This window comes from Daucus carota, chromosome 7, assembly GCF_001625215.2.
Source record: "Daucus carota subsp. sativus chromosome 7, DH1 v3.0, whole genome shotgun sequence".
Lineage (NCBI taxonomy): Eukaryota > Viridiplantae > Streptophyta > Magnoliopsida > Apiales > Apiaceae > Daucus > Daucus carota.
Genome location: NC_030387.2, coordinates 32,120,586 through 32,145,076, shown reverse-complemented (window position 1 = coordinate 32,145,076; position 24,491 = coordinate 32,120,586). Strand labels below are relative to the sequence as shown.

At 31.7% G+C, this 24,491-nt stretch overlaps 4 protein-coding genes across 4 annotated transcripts; 1 reads left to right on the top strand and 3 right to left on the bottom strand.

Annotated features, from left to right (window-relative positions):
- Positions 1-2,471: 2,471 nt before the first annotated feature.
- LOC135147991 (chromatin remodeling protein SHL-like) lies at positions 2,472-5,139 on the bottom strand. Its single transcript, XM_064082079.1, has 5 exons — positions 5,010-5,139; positions 3,240-3,600; positions 3,071-3,136; positions 2,692-2,773; positions 2,472-2,558 (listed from the first exon to the last, which is right to left on the bottom strand). Exons 1-5 carry the CDS (start codon positions 5,137-5,139, stop codon positions 2,472-2,474), a joined length of 726 nt encoding a protein of 241 aa, XP_063938149.1.
- Positions 5,140-10,335: 5,196 nt separating this feature from the next.
- Positions 10,336-13,270, top strand: LOC108203930 (F-box protein At4g22390-like). The gene is made up of 3 exons (XM_064082078.1): positions 10,336-10,391; positions 10,718-12,026; positions 12,883-13,270. The coding sequence occupies exons 1-2, from the start codon at positions 10,336-10,338 to the stop codon at positions 12,003-12,005; spliced, it is 1,344 nt and encodes a 447-aa protein (XP_063938148.1). The 3' UTR covers positions 12,006-12,026; positions 12,883-13,270.
- Positions 13,271-13,298: 28 nt separating this feature from the next.
- On the bottom strand, positions 13,299-14,185 carry LOC108200388 (non-specific lipid-transfer protein Cw18). The gene is made up of 2 exons (XM_017368513.2): positions 13,625-14,185; positions 13,299-13,541 (listed from the first exon to the last, which is right to left on the bottom strand). Exons 1-2 carry the CDS (start codon positions 13,993-13,995, stop codon positions 13,532-13,534), a joined length of 381 nt encoding a protein of 126 aa, XP_017224002.2. The 5' UTR covers positions 13,996-14,185; the 3' UTR covers positions 13,299-13,531.
- Positions 14,186-17,444: 3,259 nt separating this feature from the next.
- Positions 17,445-19,609, bottom strand: LOC135147990 (chromatin remodeling protein SHL-like). Its single transcript, XM_064082077.1, has 5 exons — positions 19,480-19,609; positions 17,927-18,070; positions 17,710-17,839; positions 17,539-17,606; positions 17,445-17,467 (listed from the first exon to the last, which is right to left on the bottom strand). Exons 1-5 carry the CDS (start codon positions 19,607-19,609, stop codon positions 17,445-17,447), a joined length of 495 nt encoding a protein of 164 aa, XP_063938147.1.
- Positions 19,610-24,491: the final 4,882 nt, after the last annotated feature.

The window sequence follows — 24,491 nt, the reverse complement described above, 5'->3', positions numbered from 1 at the left end:
CATGCATACAGTTTGGATTTTGACAAATATAGTTACTTGATTAAATGCATGTTTGAAAATTAAATTCAAACATCACCCAATCTCACATTGCTTTTACGTACCAAATTAGGTTGGGGTTTGGTGGGTATGGTTACATATATATTGGTCATAGACGAAATACCATATAGATTTGTGAAATATTGTTTTCGAGAAGTTTGTTTGTTTTTTTATAAACGCACTTGCATTAATACTTCTCAGAATCAATCATAAAAATGATGAAATCTGGAGCAGTATAGAGCCTGACATAGAATATGCGACTCATGCTAATTCATAAGTTACGTATTCGTAGACCTAAAGATAAAAGTAAATAACCCTTCATCAAAGTGTTTAAGCATATCCCTACAATTTTCGATCGTTGCATGAAAGTAGGTGTTTTCCCGACCGCCATTTACTGCATCGACTAGCTAGGAGCTGGCATCACATTCAAACAGACACTTTCCACTCCTCCATTCTTTCGTCCAAGTTAAAGCTTTTGAGGCTCATAACTTCTGCTTCTCTCGGCTGAAATCTCGCTCGCACGACAATACTTTTGGCTAAAAGAAAGTTACCTTCTTCATCCCTAATAACACATCCAACTCATACCTGGTCTGTCCCCTGCACAAAAGCTGCACCTACGTTTATTTTAACCCAGACTTCAGGTGGTTTACACCACGTTCGAAATCGAACCACAATGTGCTGTTGTGTGTTATATACAGAGTTATCTTTCCTTGCTCGCTGCCATTCAGTAAACATACAGCACGCTCGTCAACGCAATCCATAAGGTGATTTAGAAAATTTATACTCTGATCAAATTATTTTTACTTACAATTCACTTATAAAAATTTAAAATAAAATACCAAATATAACCCTTTAATAAAATTTAGATGAGAATTTTATGGATCCTAGATCATATTTTACGACCTTCGTATGAAGTATTTAGCTAAGTAATTAAAATACAAGATATGTAATTTATGTTTTTTGTAATTTTTTTGGGTGATGTGTTATTTTATTTTGTAAGTACTGATTTAATATATATATATATATATATATATATATATATATATATATATATATATATATGAAAACTATATTCTATGTAAGGTACAAGTTTTACTCTACAAAAATTTCCAACACTAATATAGGAAAAATAGGAGATAGTAAGTTTTCATATATATATATATATATATATATATATATATATATATATATATATATATATATATATATATATATTAAATCAGTACTTACAAAATAAAATAACACATCACCCAAAAAAATTACAAAAAAACATAAATTACATATCTTGTATTTTAATTACTTAGCTAAATACTTCATACGAAGGTCGTAAAATATGATCTAGGATCCATAAAATTCTCATCTAAATTTTATTAAAGGGTTATATTTGGTATTTTATTTTAAATTTTTATAAGTGAATTGTAAGTAAAAATAATTTGATCAGAGTATAAATTTTCTAAATCACCTTATGGATTGCGTTGACGAGCGTGCTGTATGTTTACGGAATGGCAGCGAGCAAGGAAAGATAACTCTGTATATAACACACAACAGCACATTGTGGTTCGATTTCGAACGTGCTGTAAACCACCTGAAGTCTGGGTTAAAATAAACGTAGATGCAGCTTTTGTGCAGGGGACAGACCAGGTATGAGTTGGATGTATTATTAGGGATGAAGAAGGTAACTTTCTTTTAGCCAAAAGTATTGTCGTGCGAGCGAGATTTCAGCCGAGAGAAGCAGAAGTTATGAGCCTCAAAAGCTTTAACTTGGACGAAAGAATGGAGGAGTAGAAAGTGTCTGTTTGAATGTGATGCCAGCTCCTAGCTAGTCGATGCAGTAAATGGCGGTCGGGGAAACACCTACTTTCATGCAACGATCGAAAATTGTAGGGATATGCTTAAACACTTTGATGAAGGGTTATTTACTTTTATCTTTAGGTCTGCGAATACGTAACTTATGAATTAGCACGAGTCGCATATTCTATGTCAGGCTCTATACTGCTCCAGATTTCATCATTTTTATGATTGATTCTGAGAAGTATTAATGCAAGTGCGTTTATAAAAAAACAAACAAACTTCTCCAAAACAATATTTCACAAATCTATATGGTATTTCGTCTATGACCAATATATATGTAACCATACCCACCAAACCCCAACCTAATTTGGTACGTAAAAGCAATGTGAGATTGGGTGATATTTGAATTTAATTTTCAAACATGCATTTAATCAAGTAACTATATTTGTCAAAATCCAAACTGTATGCATGTAAAACAAATTACAAATAATTAGAATAATATGATTGTTAGATTAAAAAATAAAATTTAAATTTTAAAATAATAGAAGAAACCTATTATGTCACAATAAATAAAAGGGGCGGAACAACAAACCAACAATTCTCCACAAGACAAACAAAAATTTGAAATACTCCTTAATCTTTAATTATCCAAGGGCCTTCTCCTTTTTGATATCTTTGTGCATCCTCGGGAACTTGAGATACCTTTCAAAGCGCTTGTCCGCAGCTTGATCCTAAGTATTATAAAATATCAAAAATTGAGTTTATTATATGTATTGTAAATAATCATATCAAAAAAGAGTGGGAAATGTCAAATAAAAAAGATAGAACAAGATGTATAAAAGCGCTAAGTCCAACAAGTCTAACCTGGCTAGGAGAGTTCTTGCAGTTATCACAAAAAATAATGCATGAACTCTTTGCATCAGTGTTGGTACAAGATGGATGGAACCTACAAGGAACATTAAAAGCACAATCAACGCAACACGAAAACTTCCATGAAAATTGAAATCACAAGGAATGCACGTTTAAGGAGATAATTCTTAGTGAGTTAATCAACTTATAGTATAAAAAAGCCTTACCACACTTCTTATGAAAATATAGAATCTATTCAACATTCAACAACAGTAAATAAAAGAGTTGCATGCATGCACCTCAAGATTTCTTTTTCTGAAATGCTGGAAATGAAAATAAAGCACATACATTGATACATAAAAGAGCAATTTTTTTATTATAATGGATACCGTACCTTGATTTGCATATCTGACAATAGACATACAGATCCGGATTGTAAGGATTCCTGCAAATGCACAACCTGCAATTAAGATTTAAGAATAGTCAAATTAGACACTTTGAAAGGAGTAATTTTGTAACTAAACACAAACAACAAGTAACTATAGGAGTCACATATCACTTACCAATCAGCATCTTTGACATCAATCAATTTTTTCTTATAAATATCATACTCAAATCGACTGTAGTAATCGGAATCAGAACGCCGACTTTCAAGCTCCATATATTCATGAAAAGTGTGCACGGTACACTTTCCTAGGATACAATCTAGACTTTGAGGATCAAAATGGTTAGATAGAAACAATTCTTTTTTCCCGTGACAGTCTTTCTTCCAAAGGTCACCGTGACAGTCTTTCTTCCAAAGATCAGTGTCTTGGGGTCTGTAGTACCATCTTACTGTCACCTTTTTAGCCTTGGATTCTACAATCTGAGCAACATATGGTGGATCATCCGGATTAGGGGCCATCATAAGCACACAATCTCCATCTACAGAACATCAAAAGTATAGACAATGTGAGAAATAAACAATACCATATTCAACAACTCATACAAAAAAGAAAGTGTGATTGTCATCCCCTAAACATCTATGTGTGGTAACTCACTAAGGGGTCATGTGTTTTTTTTGTAATGCTTTTTGATGAACTTATATTAATGTAGTCCAGTAAGATTGTTTTAAAGAAAATCTAAAGTTTAAAAAGTGTATAGTTCATATCATGTTTAATCAAAATATTGTAAATTGTAATGATTTATTCATGTACCATACGGTGAGACGAGGGAGGTGGAAAGAACAAATATGAAATAGGAGAACATATCTGTCTAAATAGCAAAAAGATATGTTGAGAAGAAAATTTGTAAATAGACATCCGCTGACAGACAAGCATACAAGTGAGCATCAAGGGTTGAGCCTCAAAGTCAATATGCTTGAGGGAACACTTCATGAGAAATAAGGACCTTGAGAATGAGTGTTATTGAAGGATGGTGGGCGTTATATAGAGTTTTATTCTATTTTAGTTCTCTTTACTACCTCCTAATGACTTTCTATAAAAAGATCATAATAAAATATAACATAATTATTAAGTTTTTTAAGAGATATAACATATTTATTAGGCTTTTTGAGAGATATTGTGTATTTTTGAGGGAGAAATGTAGATAGCTTCCACTAAGAGATTGAGCAGGGATTCAAAGGGTTTGTTTGGAAATTGTAGAGATATTTTTAAGTTATAATTTCTAAACTCTAAGTTGTAGAGATATTTATTATTTGTGTGATTTCATTGTTTTAGAGATGGGATGATGATAATCCAATTATCTAGGTAAGACCATATTTGGTGACTAGTACTAGAACAGACACAATATAAAAGCTAGTAAACTTACATTAGACAAAGTTAACGAAAAATTGAGTTTAACCACAATCAATCCCTCAAATGACCATCAATTATATGATTGTTATATGGTAGAGCTTATGAAATAAATAGATGATAATACCAATGAGGGAGAAACAAAATTGATGGAAAATAAACAATGAACTACATCCATTAAGTAAATGTTACTCCCTCTGTCACATTCAATTCTATACATACTTTAGTACTCCTGTAAAGTTTATTTTTTATAATTTCTTTTTAAGATTTACTTCTTCCGGATAAAAAATTAAATATTAAATTTTTATTAGTTATAGAGCTATACGTTATAGTCTTGTAGAAGCATTAAAGTACGTGCCGCGTACAACAATGTATACAACTCAGAGGGACGGTGAGAGTATTAAACAAATGATGCCTCCCAGGCATCGTTTATTTAATACTCCATCGCCTCCGGAGTTGTATACATTTATTATATCATAACATGAGCAACACAAATAATAAAATCGTAATTAAAACTACATAAATACATAGAGTTATTACCATTATAATGAGGACTATTATGTTTGCGTAGCTTCGATTGTGCAAGGGAGTTGATGGAATCATGTGACGAGATTCTTTTCTTACCCTTGGGATCCCTCACACCTTGTACATCTTTTCTTGTGCGGCTCATAGCTGTAAAATATCAAAAGTAAATTTTAGCCAGATCTGTTGCAATTAGAAATCAAAGACGAAAACTCTGTATAAATTCGAAAACTAAAATTGGAATCAATTGCAAGAAACATATGAGTACTTACTAATTATTAGTTCAAACTAATTACCCGATTATACATGAACACACACCACTTTACCTTTAGATATTTACGACGGAGAAAACAGAATTTTGGGAGAAAGATGATATATTTGGGAGGTGGGGGATGTCTAATCCAATATTTCTAGTAGTGGCTTTACCTTAAGTACGCCGGAGTGAGACTACTGGATCGTGAGAGAAACATGAAATATTAGGGACGGGGTAGATTTTTCAATTGTTGAAAAGACTAAAAATGTATAGTCTTGTACTCATGAGGCGATAATATCTATGGGGCGATAAGATCTATGAGGCGATAAGATCTAGGAATATTTGTCGGTGTGCATCTATAGGAGATAAAGGTTCCCGATGGTCATGGAAATGTATGTGTGCGTCTACACGAGATGTAGATGCATCTGTGTTTGTGGGAGCAATATGAAGTGTCCAAGAATCTGTAAAAGAAAATTTTATTCATCTTTTCATTCACTTTTAACTCATGTGGTTAGTTTGAATTGACAAAAGTACACAAATTGAGCAAAATTTAATTAAATAGAATTATAAATGTAGAATATTTATTTAGTTATAATATTACAAAGGCATGAACTCTCAAAATGCACATATACAAAATGCACTTTTTCTTTAATTTATAACTACATGCAAACTCCAATCTCTTTGTTACACTATATGGCTCTGTTTGGAAGTCAGAGATTTTGGGCAAAATTAGAGGTTTGAGGTGTTTTAGAGGTTTGACAACTAGAACCGCTAATATTAGTGCTTGGTAGTTATAAGCAGATTGTAATAAAGGTTTTTTTTACAAAAATCGGTCCTATGCGGTCAACATCCCGCCTAGGCTGCCCAAATCCCGCCTAGGAGGTCCAGGCGGTCAAAAACAAAAAAAAAACATTTTTAATAAATTAAATCTAAAATTATGATTATATTATAAGAAAATATTATTCACTTGTGCTTAACTTAATATCCTATAAGTGACTAATTTTATTTAATATTTATTACATTATTTCGATTGGTATATATTTATTTAATCAATGATTTGTATTATATATATCAAGTATTTATTTAATATATGATATTATATTGTTTACTAGTTTGACTCCACTAGTAGTGAAAAGTAGATAAAATTATTAAATTACATATAATTATAATAATTTAAAAAGAGTAGTGCTAGGTGCACATAATTGTGTAAATGCAAGGGGGCCATCCAATTAAAATCTGCCACATGTCATTATGTACATGTCTTTGTACACAATTTTGTGTACCAAGCATTTTCCATTTAAAAATAATATATGTCCGATTAATGCTCCGATTAATCTTTCCGATTAATCCCCGATTTACCGATTAATCGCTAGAAGGTACCCCGACCGCCCTGGGACGCCTAGCGATTTCTAGAACCCTGAATACAATAATGAGTTACACTATACTGGATGCTTTAAATGGTGATAGAGATGATTGGCTGATAAGAGTAAGAGTTTGTCGGATGCACAAATTTATTTTATTCTAAAAATTTTAAGTTTAAATCATTAATATAATTTTTATAGGCCGCCGCAACGCGCGGCTTCTCAACTAGTTACCTCTAAATATGAGTAAAAAGAGTAATAATATTATTTATAGAGTTTTATTATTGAATGTTACCACAATAAAGTAAGATTATGACTTCTAATATTTATGATAATATATTTAGATTTTATCAAATTTATGTGCTATTTATTTTTATTATAAAGTTATTTTCTTTGTTTTAATTAAATATAAATAGTAGATAAACTTGTTAAAATTTAAATATATTATTATAAATATTAGAATTCATAACTTTTTACTTGGTTATGTCACATTCAAGAATAATATTTAGAACTTTGTAAAAAAATATTTTTACTCCCGAAGGACATATACTTGTTTGATATCTTTCATGACTATAATGATATAAATGATATCTTGTTATTCGTTAAGACCCATGAATAGAGTGATATATGACGTTGACTTCAGCGATCATTTTAATATTCCAGTACAAACTGAAGTACATTAATTTTGATGATACAAATGAAGGACATTTCATTTCTTTTTAATAAACAACCAGAAGTTTACTCTTATAATTTGCTAATATGGAGACGACAGAAATTCAAATCAAATATGTATATAATTGTCAATGTTTGATTGGTGCACAATATATCACTATTCCCATTTCCAAGTAAATCCTATTATTTTGTGTGTAATGAAGAATTAGCTTTGCCCACTAGAAAATCTAAATCATAATTAATCATTATGTTGTACATCAGGTTATGTTGGGAATTAGTTTTGGAGTTTACACGAATTCTAAATATATAATTAGTCACTGGAGGTGAATATGAAATCTCATTAGGATTGTTCTTCTTTCTGGAAAATTATTTTCTTTTTATAGTTTGGTGATAATTTATGAATCTAGCGCCATAATGAACACATTCTTTATTGTATTTAATTTTTAGCAAAAACGTTTCATAATTTACATACTTATACCTCTTTTGGACATTTAAAATTTTGGATTCTCGTTTAATGTCCCTAGCACGTTCTTTTCGCATTGCTCTTTCATTTCCTTATAAAAAAAATTGCATTTCGCTAGAGGTTTTAGTCCTTACCTATGTGATATTGTTATGTGTGCGCATCATTGTTTTTATATGCAAAACTGGAGATTTCTAGACACTTCTTTAGGGCCCGATTCACTCGACTCTCTTCTTATGTGACATCATTTTGTGTATGTGCTAGTACCGTATTTATATCAAAAATCTCAAGAGCTCCAGAAGCTTCTTTCTCCATAAAATTCTAGATATTTTTGTGAGGCCGATTCACTCAACTCTTCTCATGTGATGACATCATTCTTTATATGTGCTACTACTGTATTTAATATTTATATCAAAAATCTCAAAAGCTCTAGACACTTCCTTTTCCCTAGAATTCTAGACACTTCTTTAGCGACCGATTCACTCGACTCTTCTTATATGACATCATTTTGTGTATGTGCTAGTATTATATATATCAAAAATCGCATGAGCTCTAGACAACCCCAAACACTTCCGCCCAATTCACTAGATTCTTCTTATGCCCTTGTATTTAATCATATGTATGCGTGTTATGGTGCTCTTTACTATGCAATTTCACCGAAGCGGATTGTATTTTACAAATTCCAAAAGAGATGGACAGGGTAGGTAGATTTCATGCATGGGTAAATATCATTGTATATCATCCTTTGTTCCAGATCAAGAGTCCGGTAACACTATTGTAAGTACCGTAACAAATCTTCAAAAAGAAATGGAGAGGTTCAGACAAGAAATCACATTACATCAGTTACTTGAGAAATTTCAGATGGAATATCCTAATATTCCTGAGTAACTAATTTGATGTGTCGTATTGGATTTAACCTCTTAATTATTCTTTTTTGATTGGCAAAAGTACTTCATAGTAATGTTTATCGGGTCTTGATCTGGAACAAGGGGTGATACAATGACTTGCATATGGCACTGATGGTGATATATAGTAATATCACCTACAAATCACTGATCAGTGTGTCCTCAATTATGTTCGAAAAGAGATCTCCAGGCGGACACTAGTCACACTGCTGCAGTCAGTTCTTATAATGATTTTCTTTTAATCTTTGAAATGTATGACTTTTGGCATGTATTTGCATGTTAGTATATCGATAATATTGTGGTAGTTTTGTTTCTTTTGATGTGTATCCATTACACATATTCTTTGATTACAGTATTAATGGTTATCAGAATATCAGAGTCAAATAACTTTTTTGAATAGTTTGGACATGGATGAATGATAAAAAAAATGATCTAGTCGCTACATATAAGGTTTGCCGACTGTTTTACATAAAACATTAATAATTTTGTAAGGAAGACATGTTGCACTGCACATGTTTATATGAATTTTTATAGGGTTAAATATCAACTATGTGATAAACTGTGTCCAAAAAACTGAAGCGCATCACTCATTGAAAATTTAACGGATTACGTCCAAAAAACTCAAATAAATCAACTTAATTTAATCATTCGTTCAATTCGAAAGCCGTTGATTGATGATTAGTTTGAGTTGAGTGACCTATTTGAATTTTTTGGACGTATACAGTCACCTACCAGATATTAACCGCATCCGAATCCGACAATTCCGGATACGGATATAGGCATATTTGTATTCGATAATATCCGAATCCCAAAAGAAATATACTCCCTCCGTTTCAAAATAGATGTCAACTTTAAAAAAATCACACAGTTTAAGAAAAGTGGATCTTGACAAATTAGATGCATTAAATTACTATAATATGTGGAATGAGATTGATCTAGGAAATATAAACAAGAGATATGTGGAGTAGAATTGACTTTGGAAATATGATTTTGTATTGAAAGTTGAAGTGGACAACTAATTTGAAACAATTTTTTTTTTTTCCAAAATGGACGTGTAAATTGAAACGGAGGGAGTATATGATATTTAACTCTATTTTAATATTCTATAACTTTATAGTGTGTTTATTATAATGTATGTATTTATATATAAATTCATAAAATAATATATTATATAAATTTTATATAATTGTAAGATATTATAGACATATATCAAAATATTTTTCGAGTTAAATATTTGTAAAGATAACAAATTTATATCGAAATATATGCAAAAATTAATTTTTGAATAGATATAAATCATCTTTATTAACTTTAATTTTTAACATCATTTTTTGATCTTTGTTATTTTTTTTAATTTTCAAAATTTTTTAATATAAAAATTAAAATCTATTTAAAATCAGATTCATATCCGGATAGTATTCGTATCTGGATACTATATCCGGATACATATATGAATTTTCGGATCCGAATAACATACATACAAATTAATATCAAAATTATCCGTTTTACGGCTTGACATTTTTGTGGTAGTTACTTTTTTCTTTACTGCAAAAAGCTCTTCACTTTTACGTACACTTTCCATGTGTTTGCAGGCTTTTCTTTACGTTGGTTTTAAAGTCACTACAAAAAGCTCTTCACAATAATCCACTTTCATTGTTTCTAAAACCCTACACAATTTCTCCTTGCAATCAAAATGTCAATTGCTGCAGTAGCCCCAGTAAGAGCAACTCCAATGCAATGCTATACTTGGTTCTATTGCTATATTATAGCATCAAATGTAAAAAAACTCAACTCCAAAGGGGTGCTATATTTGGATGCATCCATGCATAGATGCATCCTTGGTTCTATATTTGAAACCAAGGATGGATCCATCCATGTTGCCACATCACCAATAAATAGAAATTGGAAACTAGTTAATGAGTTAATGAGTTAGGTAAAAGTTAAAGAGTTGGTTCTATATAGAAGTTAGGTAAAAGTTAATGAGTTGGTTAAATTTGAAACAAGTTATAGAACTTAGCATTGGAGTGCAAGTTTTATTTTAGCACCAAAAAACATTTTTTGGTGCTATATTATAGCAATAGCAATAGATATATAGCATCTAGCATTGGAGTTGCTCTAAGCAACAATGGAGTCTCAACGACGACGTTTCATGATCTCCCTGAAGAAACCACCGCTGAAATCTTCTCAAGACTCTCTATAAAAGACCTAATCAAATCAAGCTCAGTGAACAAAGCATGGTACTCTCTTATCAACAACCCATCTTTTATTTCCTCTCAAATTCGGAAAGCTGTTAACTTTTGTGATGATAATGCTGTGCTTATAATCCCCCCTTTTATCTCTCACCAAAATTACTGCTCTTTAATCTCTGCTGATACTTCTCGAGTTATCGAAAAATTCGACATTCCCTTTGTTACCAAGAGTGGCAGTTTGAAGCTGATTGCGCAAGTAGATGGGATGCTTTTGTTAACTGATTTGCATATTGATTATGCTTCTAGGGAGTTGTATTTGTGGAACTCTTTTGTTAGGAGACACAGGGTTCTTGTTTCGAGTTGTTTTAAGAGGCTTTTGGATGATAGGGATAAGAGTTATTATGTGGTCGGGATGGGGTATGATAAGGGTACGGATGATTATAAGGTTATTAGGATTGTTTACGTTCAGGATGGAAAGGGGAAGCAGTTTGGAGAGGTGGCTCCGAAGGTTGAGGTTTATAGTTTGAGGAAGAACACGTGGAAGAAGATGGGGGATTCTCGGGTTCCGAGGCTTGTTAATGAAATGGGGGCTTATATTGATGGTAGGTACTACTGGGTAGAGATGAAACAACCCGGAACTGAGGAATTTAATAAGTTGAAGGGGAATGAGTTGAAGATTATGTCATATGATTTTGAGACGCAGTTGTTTGGGGAATTTAATGTGCCAAATCGTGTTCCCCGTCTATTTGGAGTTATTGCCCCGTTTAAGCTCATGGGTTTTGAAGGTTCACTCGCTCTTTGTAGTTTGGACCCAGATTGCTACAATCTAGTGCCTCCCAAGTATCCTTTTCCTATATGGTTGAGGAGGCAACGAAAAGGAGTAGGCTCTTGGGTTCTACTTGCTACAGCTGTACTCAAACAATATGGGCATCCTTTGAATATTACAAAGACTGGAACTCTTATAGTAGAGTCATTCCAATCGCAGCGTCCTGATGAAACGCACATAGTCTCTATTAATTTTAAGAGCAGGATTTCTAAGGATCATGGATATGGTAAGCACGGGGGTCCAGATGTTTCCCGTGAAGTCCTTGCTCCATCTACTGTAGACACCTCGTTTCCACAGAGTCTAATCATGTACGAGGGAGGCAAATCACTGTTGAAATATGCAAAGTGAGGAATTGTCAGTCTACTGCTGGTAAGTGATACAAATCTACATCTACTAATTAATGATTATATTCTTCAGTCCATAACGATTATATTTACTATCTTGCATATGGCCTGGTTGATAATGGCAATATAAAAGAAATATTACAATAAATCTGTGAGAAGTCCATATTTTTGTATCATGTACAACATTCTTTGCTATCGTTTTTTCCAAGTTATCTTATCGTTTATAATTTCTCACTCACTCTTTTTCTGTTTGACCTTTGAATTCAAATCACTGTATTGAATTGTGGTTATGGAGTTGTTTGTGAAAAACAAGAGAGAGTTGTCTATTTGTTTGACTGATTATATTCTGGAAATCTGTCAATAGTGTTGAACGTCTAATTCAATATTTTCTAATAGACTTCATATTAATATTAGCTTGTAGTATAACAGAATCATCCTCGTAATCCTTTGGCAGCTTAACTTGCTAATGTTGCTTTAAATTTCTTGATCCGTTCTATTTGTTTTTTGTATAACTCGCACTTCATAGCATATAAAGAACTCTTGGATTACAGATGTTGTAATTTCTTTATCAATTCTTTAGACCTTTACGTGTGTTTAGACCTTTATCAGCACTGTCTACCTAGAAAAGCCCACATATCAGAATGTTGTATGCAATGCTGAACCTCGCTCTATAGTTCTTTTCTCTATCTCCCCTGCACCACTCATCATGCCGAGATGTCGTAAGACTTTGACTAAAATTTTATAAGTACCTAAATCAGGCTCTACTCTGTGTTTCTCCATGTCATTTGCAAACTCTTAAGCTTCAGTGGAACCCAGCAACACTCAGCCATAATGAGCACATTGTAATTATAAGTATATATTTATCTGTATATTTTTTACAGTTTGAAGAGGTAATGAATCAGCCCGACCCCAGCACAGATCTCCGGAAATCATGTACTAAGGCCAAGCATGAGGTCAGTCGTGGTTGCCCTTATGACACTCATATCCAGAAATAGGGACTGGGATGCCAGTTGATCAGAGAAAAACCGAGATCTTGTTACCTGATGTCTTGAGTATAGCTTATGACTGGAGTCGTCGTGTTTCCATTGCTGTTTAAATGTATTTCTATTAGCTTACAAGAAGTATGCATATCTGCCGCTGGGAATGCTGCTTTCGGTATATACAACAATACTAAACTGTCATAAACAGAGGCCTTTCCCTGTGATTTGTGACAGTTCCAGACTTGTAGTACTAAGTGACAGTCATTGATCAGTAGACGACGTTCTTTTATCTTTTGGGATTAACAGTTACGTTAGAATTAATAAGAAACGTCAAACGTTTATAATATAGCACGCCAGAAATACATTACAGAACTCAATGAGTTCCGGTGGATGCAAAACAGGAGTTGCATTTCTTGTTGAACTGAAAAATTACAAAACATATGAGATACATTTGCTCATAATTTTATTTCTTAAGGCACATATATGGCCTCAGTGTTATTATATATATCGATTTTTCCTCCAACTACTTCTTCATGCACCGGAGGTAAGCTTAGTTTACGCTGCATAGAAAAATATATTAGTCAGTCATGTGTACTAATGAACTAATCAAAAAAATTATCAACAATCCGTGAAATAAACTTACGTGTTACAGTCGAATTTACGATCTGCAGAGTATATAAATGGAAGTCCGCATTTTGCAGGAAGAGCGTCTATTTTAGGAATACGAGCATCTGGAGCAGGAACACCAGCTCTGTTTCTATTAGAACGATCCTGCACGCAACGACACAACTCAATCCTCTCTTCTCTAGTCTTGGCCGTATCACGGAATGCTTTTAATGAGTTGCAACACTCAGCAGATGGCTCCTGCTGTTCACCCCTGTGAAATGGATCACAAAGTTGCTTTGTACGTTCTTGTAATGTTGTCCCGCAGGTAAAAGCCTCCCCTTGCTCCACCATCAGAAAAGCCGCCAAAAATGTGGCAAAAACCATCGTCAAGTACACAATCTTCGCCATTATGTTCTCAGGTATCTGTAGACTTCTTGGAATGTGCTATGTAGACAAATTGTGCAGAAACAGATTATGCAGGGAGACGCATTTATAGGCAAGTCGGAGAAGCACTAGAACAAAATTAACAAATTTAACTAACAGTTAGGACACCTGGTCTGGTAAGTTCACAGAAATGCCTAGGAACAATTTGATGCTTGCATCTCTATTAATATGTTTAATTGTGTGGTTACATGTTAGGCTTCATCTGAAAAACTACAAATTTTAATCTGGTATGTAAATTAGTTGCCTAATTATCCTCTGCTTGGCCTGTTTTATTGAATTTGTAACTGCAACTCCCTCATCTCCCTGTTACACTGTGTAAGATCACAGCACACTCACAAGTCACAACACGTTAGAATTTTGCTGGACATGATGTTCTAACTTCTGACCTCATCTCATAAGTAGATATTTCAGGTTGGCGAAACGAGCCGAGCTAGGCCGAGACAAATTATCACAATTAAACCGTGTTCAATGAGTGAATTTGACGAGTTGGACGAGTTAATTTATTTAATTTATTTAATATTTTGTCAGATGTGATTAACATGAATGGAAATTAATATCACATCACACTACAAATTATACGTATATTTGATTGTATAATTTAGTCTAAATAATTTTCTTGCAACAAAAATAAGTTTAACAATACAAAAATCAGATGCGATGCAATAAAATGATCCTTGCAACTCTTATTATATTATTATATTCACTTTTGAAACTTTTGTGATTAAGAAAACTGCAAAGACAATTATTATGATGTAAATTAACTTTTACCTATAAGTCGATTGAAAATTTGGTAATTTAAATTTAAAAATTCAAAAAATTTCAAATTATTAAAATAAAATAACTTTATTACTAAATAAAGTTTATTACATATTAAAAAATTAAAAACTTCATAATAAAATGCAAATCACTAAAAAAGGCCAAAAAAGTTAACATATCTCACTTCTACCTTTTGGCTTAAAACCCCCCAAAAAAGCACTTATACTTCTTTTGCCAACGCTACCTAAACAATAGAAGCAGCTTAAAGCGCTAAAAGAAGCCCGAAAAGACTTAAAATAATAAGTGTTGCCAAACACCCACTTACTATCTCCTATTTTTCCTATATTAGTGTTGGAAATTTTTGTTGAGTAAAACTTGTACCTTACATAGAATATAGTTTTCATATATATATATATATATATATATATATATATATATATAGGGGAGGGTTCTGGTACAAACTTACAAACTTACAAACTTTTTTTGTTCAACGCATATATAACTTGAGTTCAACATTTTTGCAACATTTTTTGTTGAATATTGACTAAAATAGTGGTGGAGAAGTACTTAAACCAATTTTTAAATGTAAGAACTAAGGTAAACATGTTATATAACTAATATTTATGTTTCTAGACCCTACCCAAACCCTAGAGGTATAGTTTAAACATATTTTTAGATATATTCAACACAATGTTAATTAGTGTTCAACACCCGATGTTGAACCCCAGTTATAAATGTGTTGAAAACGCGATTTATTTATGCGTTATTTTTAAAAATTGTGATGTTTTTTGAAAAATTTTCAACATGGATACTTTATATAACTAAGGATTAACACGATAGGAGAATAAAAAAAAGTTTGTAAGTTTGTAACTTAAAAAAGTTTTTATTTGATCCTATCCCTATATATATATATATATATATATATATATATATTAAATCAGTACTTACAAAATAAAATAACACATCACCCAAAAAAATTACAAAAAAACATAAATTACATATCTTTTATTTTAATTACTTAGCTAAATACTTCATACGAAGGTCGTAAAATATGATCTAGGATCCATAAAATTCTCATCTAAATTTTATTAAAGGGTTATATTTGGTATTTTATTTTAAATTTTTATAAGTGAAATGTAAGTAAAAATAATTTGATCAGAGTATAAATTTTCTAAATCACCTTATGGATTGCGTTGACGAGCGTGCTGTATGTTTACTGAATGGCAGCGAGCAAGGAAAGATAGCTCTGTATATAACACACAACAGCACATTGTGGTTCGATTTCGAACGTGGTGTAAACCACCTGAAGTCTGGGTTAAAATAAACGTAGATGCAGCTTTTGTGCAGGGGACAGACCAGGTATGAGTTGGATGTGTTATTAGGGATGAAGAAGGTAACTTTCTTTTAGCCAAAAGTATTGTCGTGCAAGCGAGATTTCAGCCGAGAGAAGCAGAAGTTATGAGCCTCAAAAGCTTTAACTTGGACGAAAGAATGGAGGAGTAGAAAGTGTTTGTTTGAATGTGATGCCAGCTCCTAGCTAGTCGATGCAGTAAATGGCGGTCGGGAAACACCTACTTTCATGCAATGATCGAAAATTGTAGGGATATGCTTAAACACTTTGATGAAGGGTTATTTACTTTTATCTTTAGGTCTGCGAATACGTAACTTATGAATTAGCACGAGTCGCATATTCTATGTCAGGCTCTATACTGCTCCAGATTTCATCATTTTTATGATTGATTCTGAGAAGTATTAATGCAAGTGCGTTTATAAAAAAACAAACAAACTTCTCCAAAACAATATTTCACAAATCTATATGGTATTTCGTCTATGACCAATATATATGTAACCATACCCACCAAACCCCAACCTAATTTGGTACGTAAAAGCAATGTGAGATTGGGTGATATTTGAATTTAATTTTCAAACATGCATTTAATCAAGTAACTATATTTGTCAAAATCCAAACTGTATGCATGTAAAACAAATTACAAATAATTAGAATAATATGATTGTTAGATGAAAAAATAAAATTTAAATTTTAAAATAATAGAAGAAACCTATTATGTCACAATAAATAAAAGGGGCGGAACAACAAACCAACAATTCTCCACAAGACAAACAAAAATTTGAAATACTCCTTAATCTTTAATTATCTAAGGGCCTTCTCCTTTTTGATATCTTTGTGCATCCTCGGGAACTTGAGATACCTTTCAAAGCGCTTGTCCGCAGCTTGCTCCTAAGTATTATAAAATATCAAAAATTGAGTTTATTATATGTATTGTAAATAATCATATCAAAAAAGAGTGGGAAATGTCAAATAAAAAAGATAGAACAAGATGTATAAAAACGCTAAGTCCAACAAGTCTAACCTAGCTAGGAGAGTTCTTGCAGTTATCACAAAAAATAATGCATGAACTCTTTGCATCAGTGTTGGTACAAGATGGATGGAACCTACAAGGAACATTAAAAGCACAATCAACGCAACACGAAAACTTCTATGAAAATTGAAATCACAAGGAATGCACGTTTAAGGAGATAATTCTTAGTGAGTTAATCAACTTATAGTATAAAAAAGCCTTACCACACTTCTTATGAAAATATAGAATCTATTCAACATTCAACAACAGTAAATAAAAGAGTTGCATGTATGCACCTCAAGATTTCTTTTTCTGAAATGCTGGAAATGAAAATAAAGCACATACATTGATACATAAAAGAGCAATTTTTTTATTATAATGGATACTGTACCTTGATTTGCATATCTGACAATAGACACATACAGATCCGGATTGTAAGGATTCCCGCAAATGCACAGCCTGCAATTAAGATTTAAGAATAGTCAAATTAGACACTTTGAAAGGAGTAATTTTGTAACTAAACACAAACAACAAGTAACTATAGGAGTCACATATCACTTACCAATCAGCATCTTTGACATCGATCAATTTTTTCTTATAAATATCATACTCAAATCGACTGTAGTAATCGGAATCAGAACGCCGACCTTCAAGCTCTATATATTCATGGAAAGTGTGCACGGTACACTTTCCTAGGATACAATCTAGACTTTAAGGATCAAAATGGTTAGATAGAAACAATTCTTTTTTCCCGTGACAGTCTTTCTTCCAAAGGTCACCGTGACAGTCTTTCTTCCAAAGATCAGTGTCTTGGGGTCTGTAGTACCATCTTACTGTCACCTTTTTAGCCTTGGATTCTATAATCTGAGCAACATATGGTGGATCATCCGGATTAGGGGCCATCATAAGCACACAATCTCCATCTACAGAACATCAAAAGTATAGACAATGTGAGAAATAAACAATACCATATTCAACAACTCATACAAAAAGAAAGTGTGATTGTCATCCCCTAAACATCTATGTGTGGTAACTCACTAAGGGGTCATGTGTTTTTTTTGTAATGCTTTTTGATGAACTTATATTAATGTAGTCCAGTAAGATTGTTTTAAAGAAAATCTAAAGTTTAAAAAGTGTATAGTTCATATCATGTTTAATCAAAATATTGTAAATTGTAATGATTTATTCATGTACCATACGGTGAGACGAGGGAGGTGGAAAGAACAAAGATGAAATAGGAGAACATATCTGTCTAAATAGCAAAAAGATATGTTGAGAAGAAAATTTGTAAATAGACATCCGCTGACAGACAAGCATACAAGTGAGCATCAAGGGTTGAGCCTCAAAGTCAATATGCTTGAGGGAACACTTCATGAGAAATAAGGACCTTGAGAATGAGTGTTATTGAAGGATGGTGGGCGTTATATAGAGTTTTATTCTATTTTAGTTCTCTTTACTACCTACTAATGACTTTCTATAAAAAGATCATAATAAAATATAACATAATTATTAAGTTTTTTAAGAGATATAACATATTTGTTAGACTTTTTAGAGAGATATTGTGTATTTTTGAGGGAGAAATGTAGATAGCTTCCACTAAGAGATTGAGGAGGGATTCAAAGGGTTTGTTTGGAAATTGTAGAGATATTTTTAAGTTATAATTTCTAAACTCTAAGTTGTAGAGATATTTATTATTTGTGTGATTTCATTGTTTTAGAGATGGGATGATGATAATCCAATTATCTAGGTAAGACCATATTTGGTGACTAGTACTAGAACAGACACAATATAAAAGCTAGTAAACTTACATTAGACAAAGTTAACGAAAAATTGAGTTTAACCACAATCAATCCCTCAAATGACCATTAATTTTATGATTGTTATATGGTAGAGCTTATGAAATAAATAGATGATAATACCAATGAGGGAGAAACAAAATTGATGGAAAATAAACAATGAACTACATCCATTAAGTAAATGTTACTCCCTCTGTCACATTCAATTCTATACATACTTTAGTACTCCTGTAAAGTTTATTTTTTATAATTTATTTTTAAGATTTACTTCTTCCGGATAAAAAATTAAATATTAAATTTTTATTAGTTATAGAGCTATACGTTATAGTCTTGTAGAAGCATTAAAGTACGTGCCGCGTCCAACAATGTATACAACTCAGAGGGACAGTGAGAGTATTAAACAAATGATGCCTCCCAGGCATCGTTTATTTAATACTCCATCGCCTCCGGAGTTGTATACATTTATTATATCATAACATGAGCAACACAAATAATAAAATCATAATTAAAACTACATAAATACATAGAGTTATTACCATTATAATGAGGACTATTATGTTTGCGTAGCTTCGATTGTGCAAGGGAGTTGATGGAATCATGTGACGAGATTCTTTTCTTACCCTTGGGATCCCTCACACCTTGTGCATCTTTTCTTGTGCGGCTCATAGCTGTAAAATATCAAAAGTAAATTTTAGCCATATCTGTTGCAATTAGAAATCAAAAACGAAAACTCTGTATAAATTCGAAAACCAAAATTGGAATCGATTGCAAGAAACATACGAGTACTTACTAATTATTAGTTCAAACTAATTACCGATTATACATGAACACACACCACTTTACCTTTAGATATTTACGACGGAGAAAACAGAATTTTGGGAGAAAGATGATATATTTGGGGGGTGGGGGATGTATAATCCAATATTTCTAGTAGTGACTTTACCTTAAATATGCCGGAGTGAGACTACTGGATCGTGAGAGAAAGATGAAATATTAGGGACGGGGTAGATTTTTCAATTGTTGAAAAGACTAAAAATGTATAGTCTTGTACTCATGAGGCGATAATATCTATGGGGCGATAAGATCTATGAGGCGATAAGATCTAGGAATATTTGTCGGTGTGCATCTACAGGAGATAAAGGTTCCCGATGGTCATGGAAATGTCTGTGTGCGTCTACACGAGATGTAGATGCATCTGTGTTTGTGGGAGCAATATGAACTGTCGAAGAATCTGTAAAAGAAAATTTTATTCATATTTTCATTCACTTTTAACTCATGTGGTTAGTTTGAATTGACAAAAGTACACAAATTGAGCAAAATTTAATTAAATAGAATTATAAATGTAGATATTTATTTAGTTATAATATTACAAAGGCATGAACTCTCAAAATGCACATATACAAAATGCACTTTTTCTTTAATTTATAACTACATGCAAACTCCAATCTCTTTGTTACACTATATGGCTCTGTTTGGAAGTCAGAGATTTTGGGCAAATTAGAGGTTTGAGGTGTTTAGAGGTTTGACAACTAGAACCGCTAATATTAGTGCTTGGTAGTTATAAGCGGATTGTAATAAAGGTTTTTTTTACAAAAATCGGTCCTATGCGGTCAACATCCCGCCTAGGCTGCCCAAATCCCGCCTAGGAGGTCCAGGCGGTCAAAAAAAAAACATTTTTAATAAATTAATCTAAAATTATGATTATATTATAAGAAATTATTATCACTTGTACTTAACTTAATATCCTATAAGTGACTAATTTTATTTAATATTTATTACATTATTTCGATTGGTATATATTTATTTAATCAATGATTTGTATTATATATATCAAGTATTTATTTAATATATGATATTATATTGTTTACTAGTTTGACTCCACTAGTAGTGAAAAGTAGATAAAATTATTAAATTACATATAATTATAATAATTTAAAAATAATATATGTCCGATTAATGCTTCGATTAATCTATCCGATTAATCCCCGATTTACCGATTAATCGCTAGAAGGTACCCGACCGCCCTGGGACGCCTAGCGATTTCTAGAACCCTGAATACAATAATGAGTTACACTATACTGGATGCTTTGAATGGTGATAGAGATGATTGGCTGGTAAGAGTAAGAGTTTGTCGGATGCACAAATTTATTTTATTCTAAAAATTTTAAATTTAAATCATTAATATAATTTTTATAGGCCGCTTGCGGCGGCTTCTCAACTAGTTACCTCTAAATATGAGTTAAAAGAGTAATAATATTATTTATAGAGTTTTATTATTAATGTTACCACAATAAAGTAAGATTATGACTTCTAATATTTATGATAATATATTTAGATTTTATCAAATTTATGTGCTATTTATTTTTATTATAAAGTTATTTTCTTTGTTTTAATTAAATATAAATAGTAGATAAACTTGTTAAAATTTTAATATATTATTATAAATATTAGAATTCATAACCTTTTACTGGTTATGTTACATTCAAGAATAATATTTAGAACTTTGTAAAAAAATATTTTTACTCCCGAAGGACATATACTTGTTTGATATCTTTCATGACTATAATGATATAAATGATATCCTGTTATTCGTTAAGACCCATGAATAGAGTGATATATTACGTTAACTTCAGCGATCATTTTAATATTCCAGTACAAACTGAAGTACATTAATTTTGATGATACAAATGAAGGACATTTCATTTCTTTTTAATAAACAACCAGAAGTTTACTCTTATAATTTGCTAATATGGAGACGACAGAAATTCAAATCAAATATGTATATAATTGTCAATGTTTGATTGGTGCACATTATATCACTATTCCCATTTCCAAGTAAATCCTATTATTTGTTTGTAATGAAGAATTAGCTTTGCCCACTAGAAAATCTAAATCATAATTAATCATTATGTTGTACATCAGGTTATGTTGGGAATTAGTTTTTGAGTTTACACGAATTCTAAATATATAATTAGTCACTGCAGGTGAATATGAAATCTCATTAGGATTGTTCTTCTTTCTGGAAAATTATTTTCTTTTTATAGTTTGGTGATAATTTATGAATCTAGCGCCATAATGAACATATTCTTTATTGTATTAATTTTTAGCAAAAGCGTTTCATAATTTACATACTTATACCTCTTTTGGACATTTAAAATTTTGGATTCTCGTTTAATGTCCCTAGCACGTTCTTTTCGCATTGCTCTTTCATTTCCTTATAAAAAAAATTGCATTTCGCTAGAGGTTTTAGTCCTTACCTATATGATATTGTTATGTGTGCGCATCATTGTTTTTATATGCAAAATTGGAGATTTCTAGACACTTCTTTAGGGCCCGATTCACTCGACTCTCTTCTTATGTGACATCATTTTGTGTATGTGCTAGTACAGTATTTATATCAAAAATCTCAAGAGCTCCAGAAGCTTCTTTCTCCATAAAATTCTAGATATTTTGTGAGGCGATTCACTCAACTCTTCTCATGTGATGACATCATTCTTTATATGTGCTAGTACTGTATTTAATATTTATATCAAAAATCTCAAAAGCTCTAGACACTTCCTTTTCCCTAGAATTCTAGACACTTCTTTAGCGACCGATTCACTCGACTCTTCTTATATGACATCATTGTGTGTATGTGCTAGTATTATATATATCAAAAATCGCATGAGCTCTAGACAACCCCAAACACTTCCTCCCAATTCACTAGATTTTCTTATGCCCTTGTATTTAATCATATGTATGCGTGTTATGGTGCTCTTTACTATGCAATTTCGCCGAAGCGGATTGTATCTTACAAATTCCAAAAGAGATGGACAGGGTAGGTAGATTTCATGCATGGGTAAATATCATTGTATCTCATCCTTTGTTCCAGATCAAGAGTCCGGTAACACTATTGTAAGTACCGTAACAAATCTTCAAAAAGAAATGAAGAGGTTCAGACAAGAAATCACATTACATCAGTTACTTGAGAAATTTCAGATGGAATATCCTAATATTCCTGAGTAACTAATTTGATGTGTCGTATTGGATTAACCTCTTAATTATTCTTTTTGATTGGCAAAAGTACTTCATAGTAATGTTTATCGGGTCTTGATCTGGAACAAGGGTTGATACAATGACTTGCATATGGCACTGAGGGTGATATATAGTAATATCACCTACAACCACTGATCAGTGTGTCCTCAATTATGTTCGAAAAGAGATCTCCAGGCGGACACTAGTCCACACTGCTGCAGTCAGTTCTTATAATGATTTTCTTTAATCTTTGTGAAATGTATGACTTTGGGCATGTATTTGCATGTTAGTATATCGATAATATTGTGGTAGTTTTGTTTCTTTTGATGTGTATCCATTACACATATTCTTTGATTACAGTATTAATGGTTATCAGAATATCAGAGTCGAATAACTTTTTTGAATAGTTTGGACATAGATGAATGATAAAAAAAGATCTAGTCGCTACATATAAGGTTTGCCGACTGTTTTACATAAAACATTAATAATTTTGTAAGGAAGACATGTTGCACTGCACATGTTTATATGAATTTTTATAGGGTGAATATCAACTATGTGATAAACTGTGTCCAAAAAACTGAAGCACATCACTCATTGAAAATTTAACGGACTACGTCCAAAAAACTCAAATAAATCAACTTATTTAATCATTCGTTCAATTCGAAAGCCGTTGATTGATGATTAGTTTAGTTGAGTGACCTATTTGAATTTTTTGGACGTATACAGTCACCTACCAGATATTAACCCGCATCCGAATCCGACAATTCCGGATACGGATATAGGCATATTTGTATTCGATAAATCCGAATCCGAAATGAAATATACTCCCTCCGTTTCAAAATAAATGTCCACTTTAAAAAACTCACACAGTTTAAGAAAAGTGGATCTTGACAAATTAGATGCATTAAATTACTATAATATGTGGAATGAGATTGATCTAGGAAATATAAACAAGAGATATGTGGAGTAGAATTGACTTTGGAAATATGATTTTGCATTGAAGTTGAATGGACAACTAATTTGAAACAAATTTTTTTTTTCAAGATGGACGTGTAAATTGAAACGGAGGGAGTATATGATATTTAACTCTATTTTAATATTCTATAACTTTATAGTGTGTTTATTATAATGTGTGTATTTATATATAAATTCATAAAATAATATATTTATATAAATTTTATATAATTGTAAGATATTATAGACATATATCAAAATAGTTTTTGAGTTAAATATTTTAAAGATAACAAATTTATATCGAAATATAAGTAAAAATTAATTTTTGAATAGATATAAATCATCTTTATTAACTTTAATTTTTAACATCATTTTTGATTTTGCTATTTTTATAATTTTCAAAATTTTTTAATATAAAAATAAAAATCTATTTAAAATCAGATTCAGATCCGGATAGTATTTGTATCTGGATACAGATATGAATTTTCAGATCCGAATCAACGTAACATACAAATTAATATCAAAATTATCCGTTTATAAAGAACAAAAAGTAACTACACAAAAATGTCAAGCCGTAAAA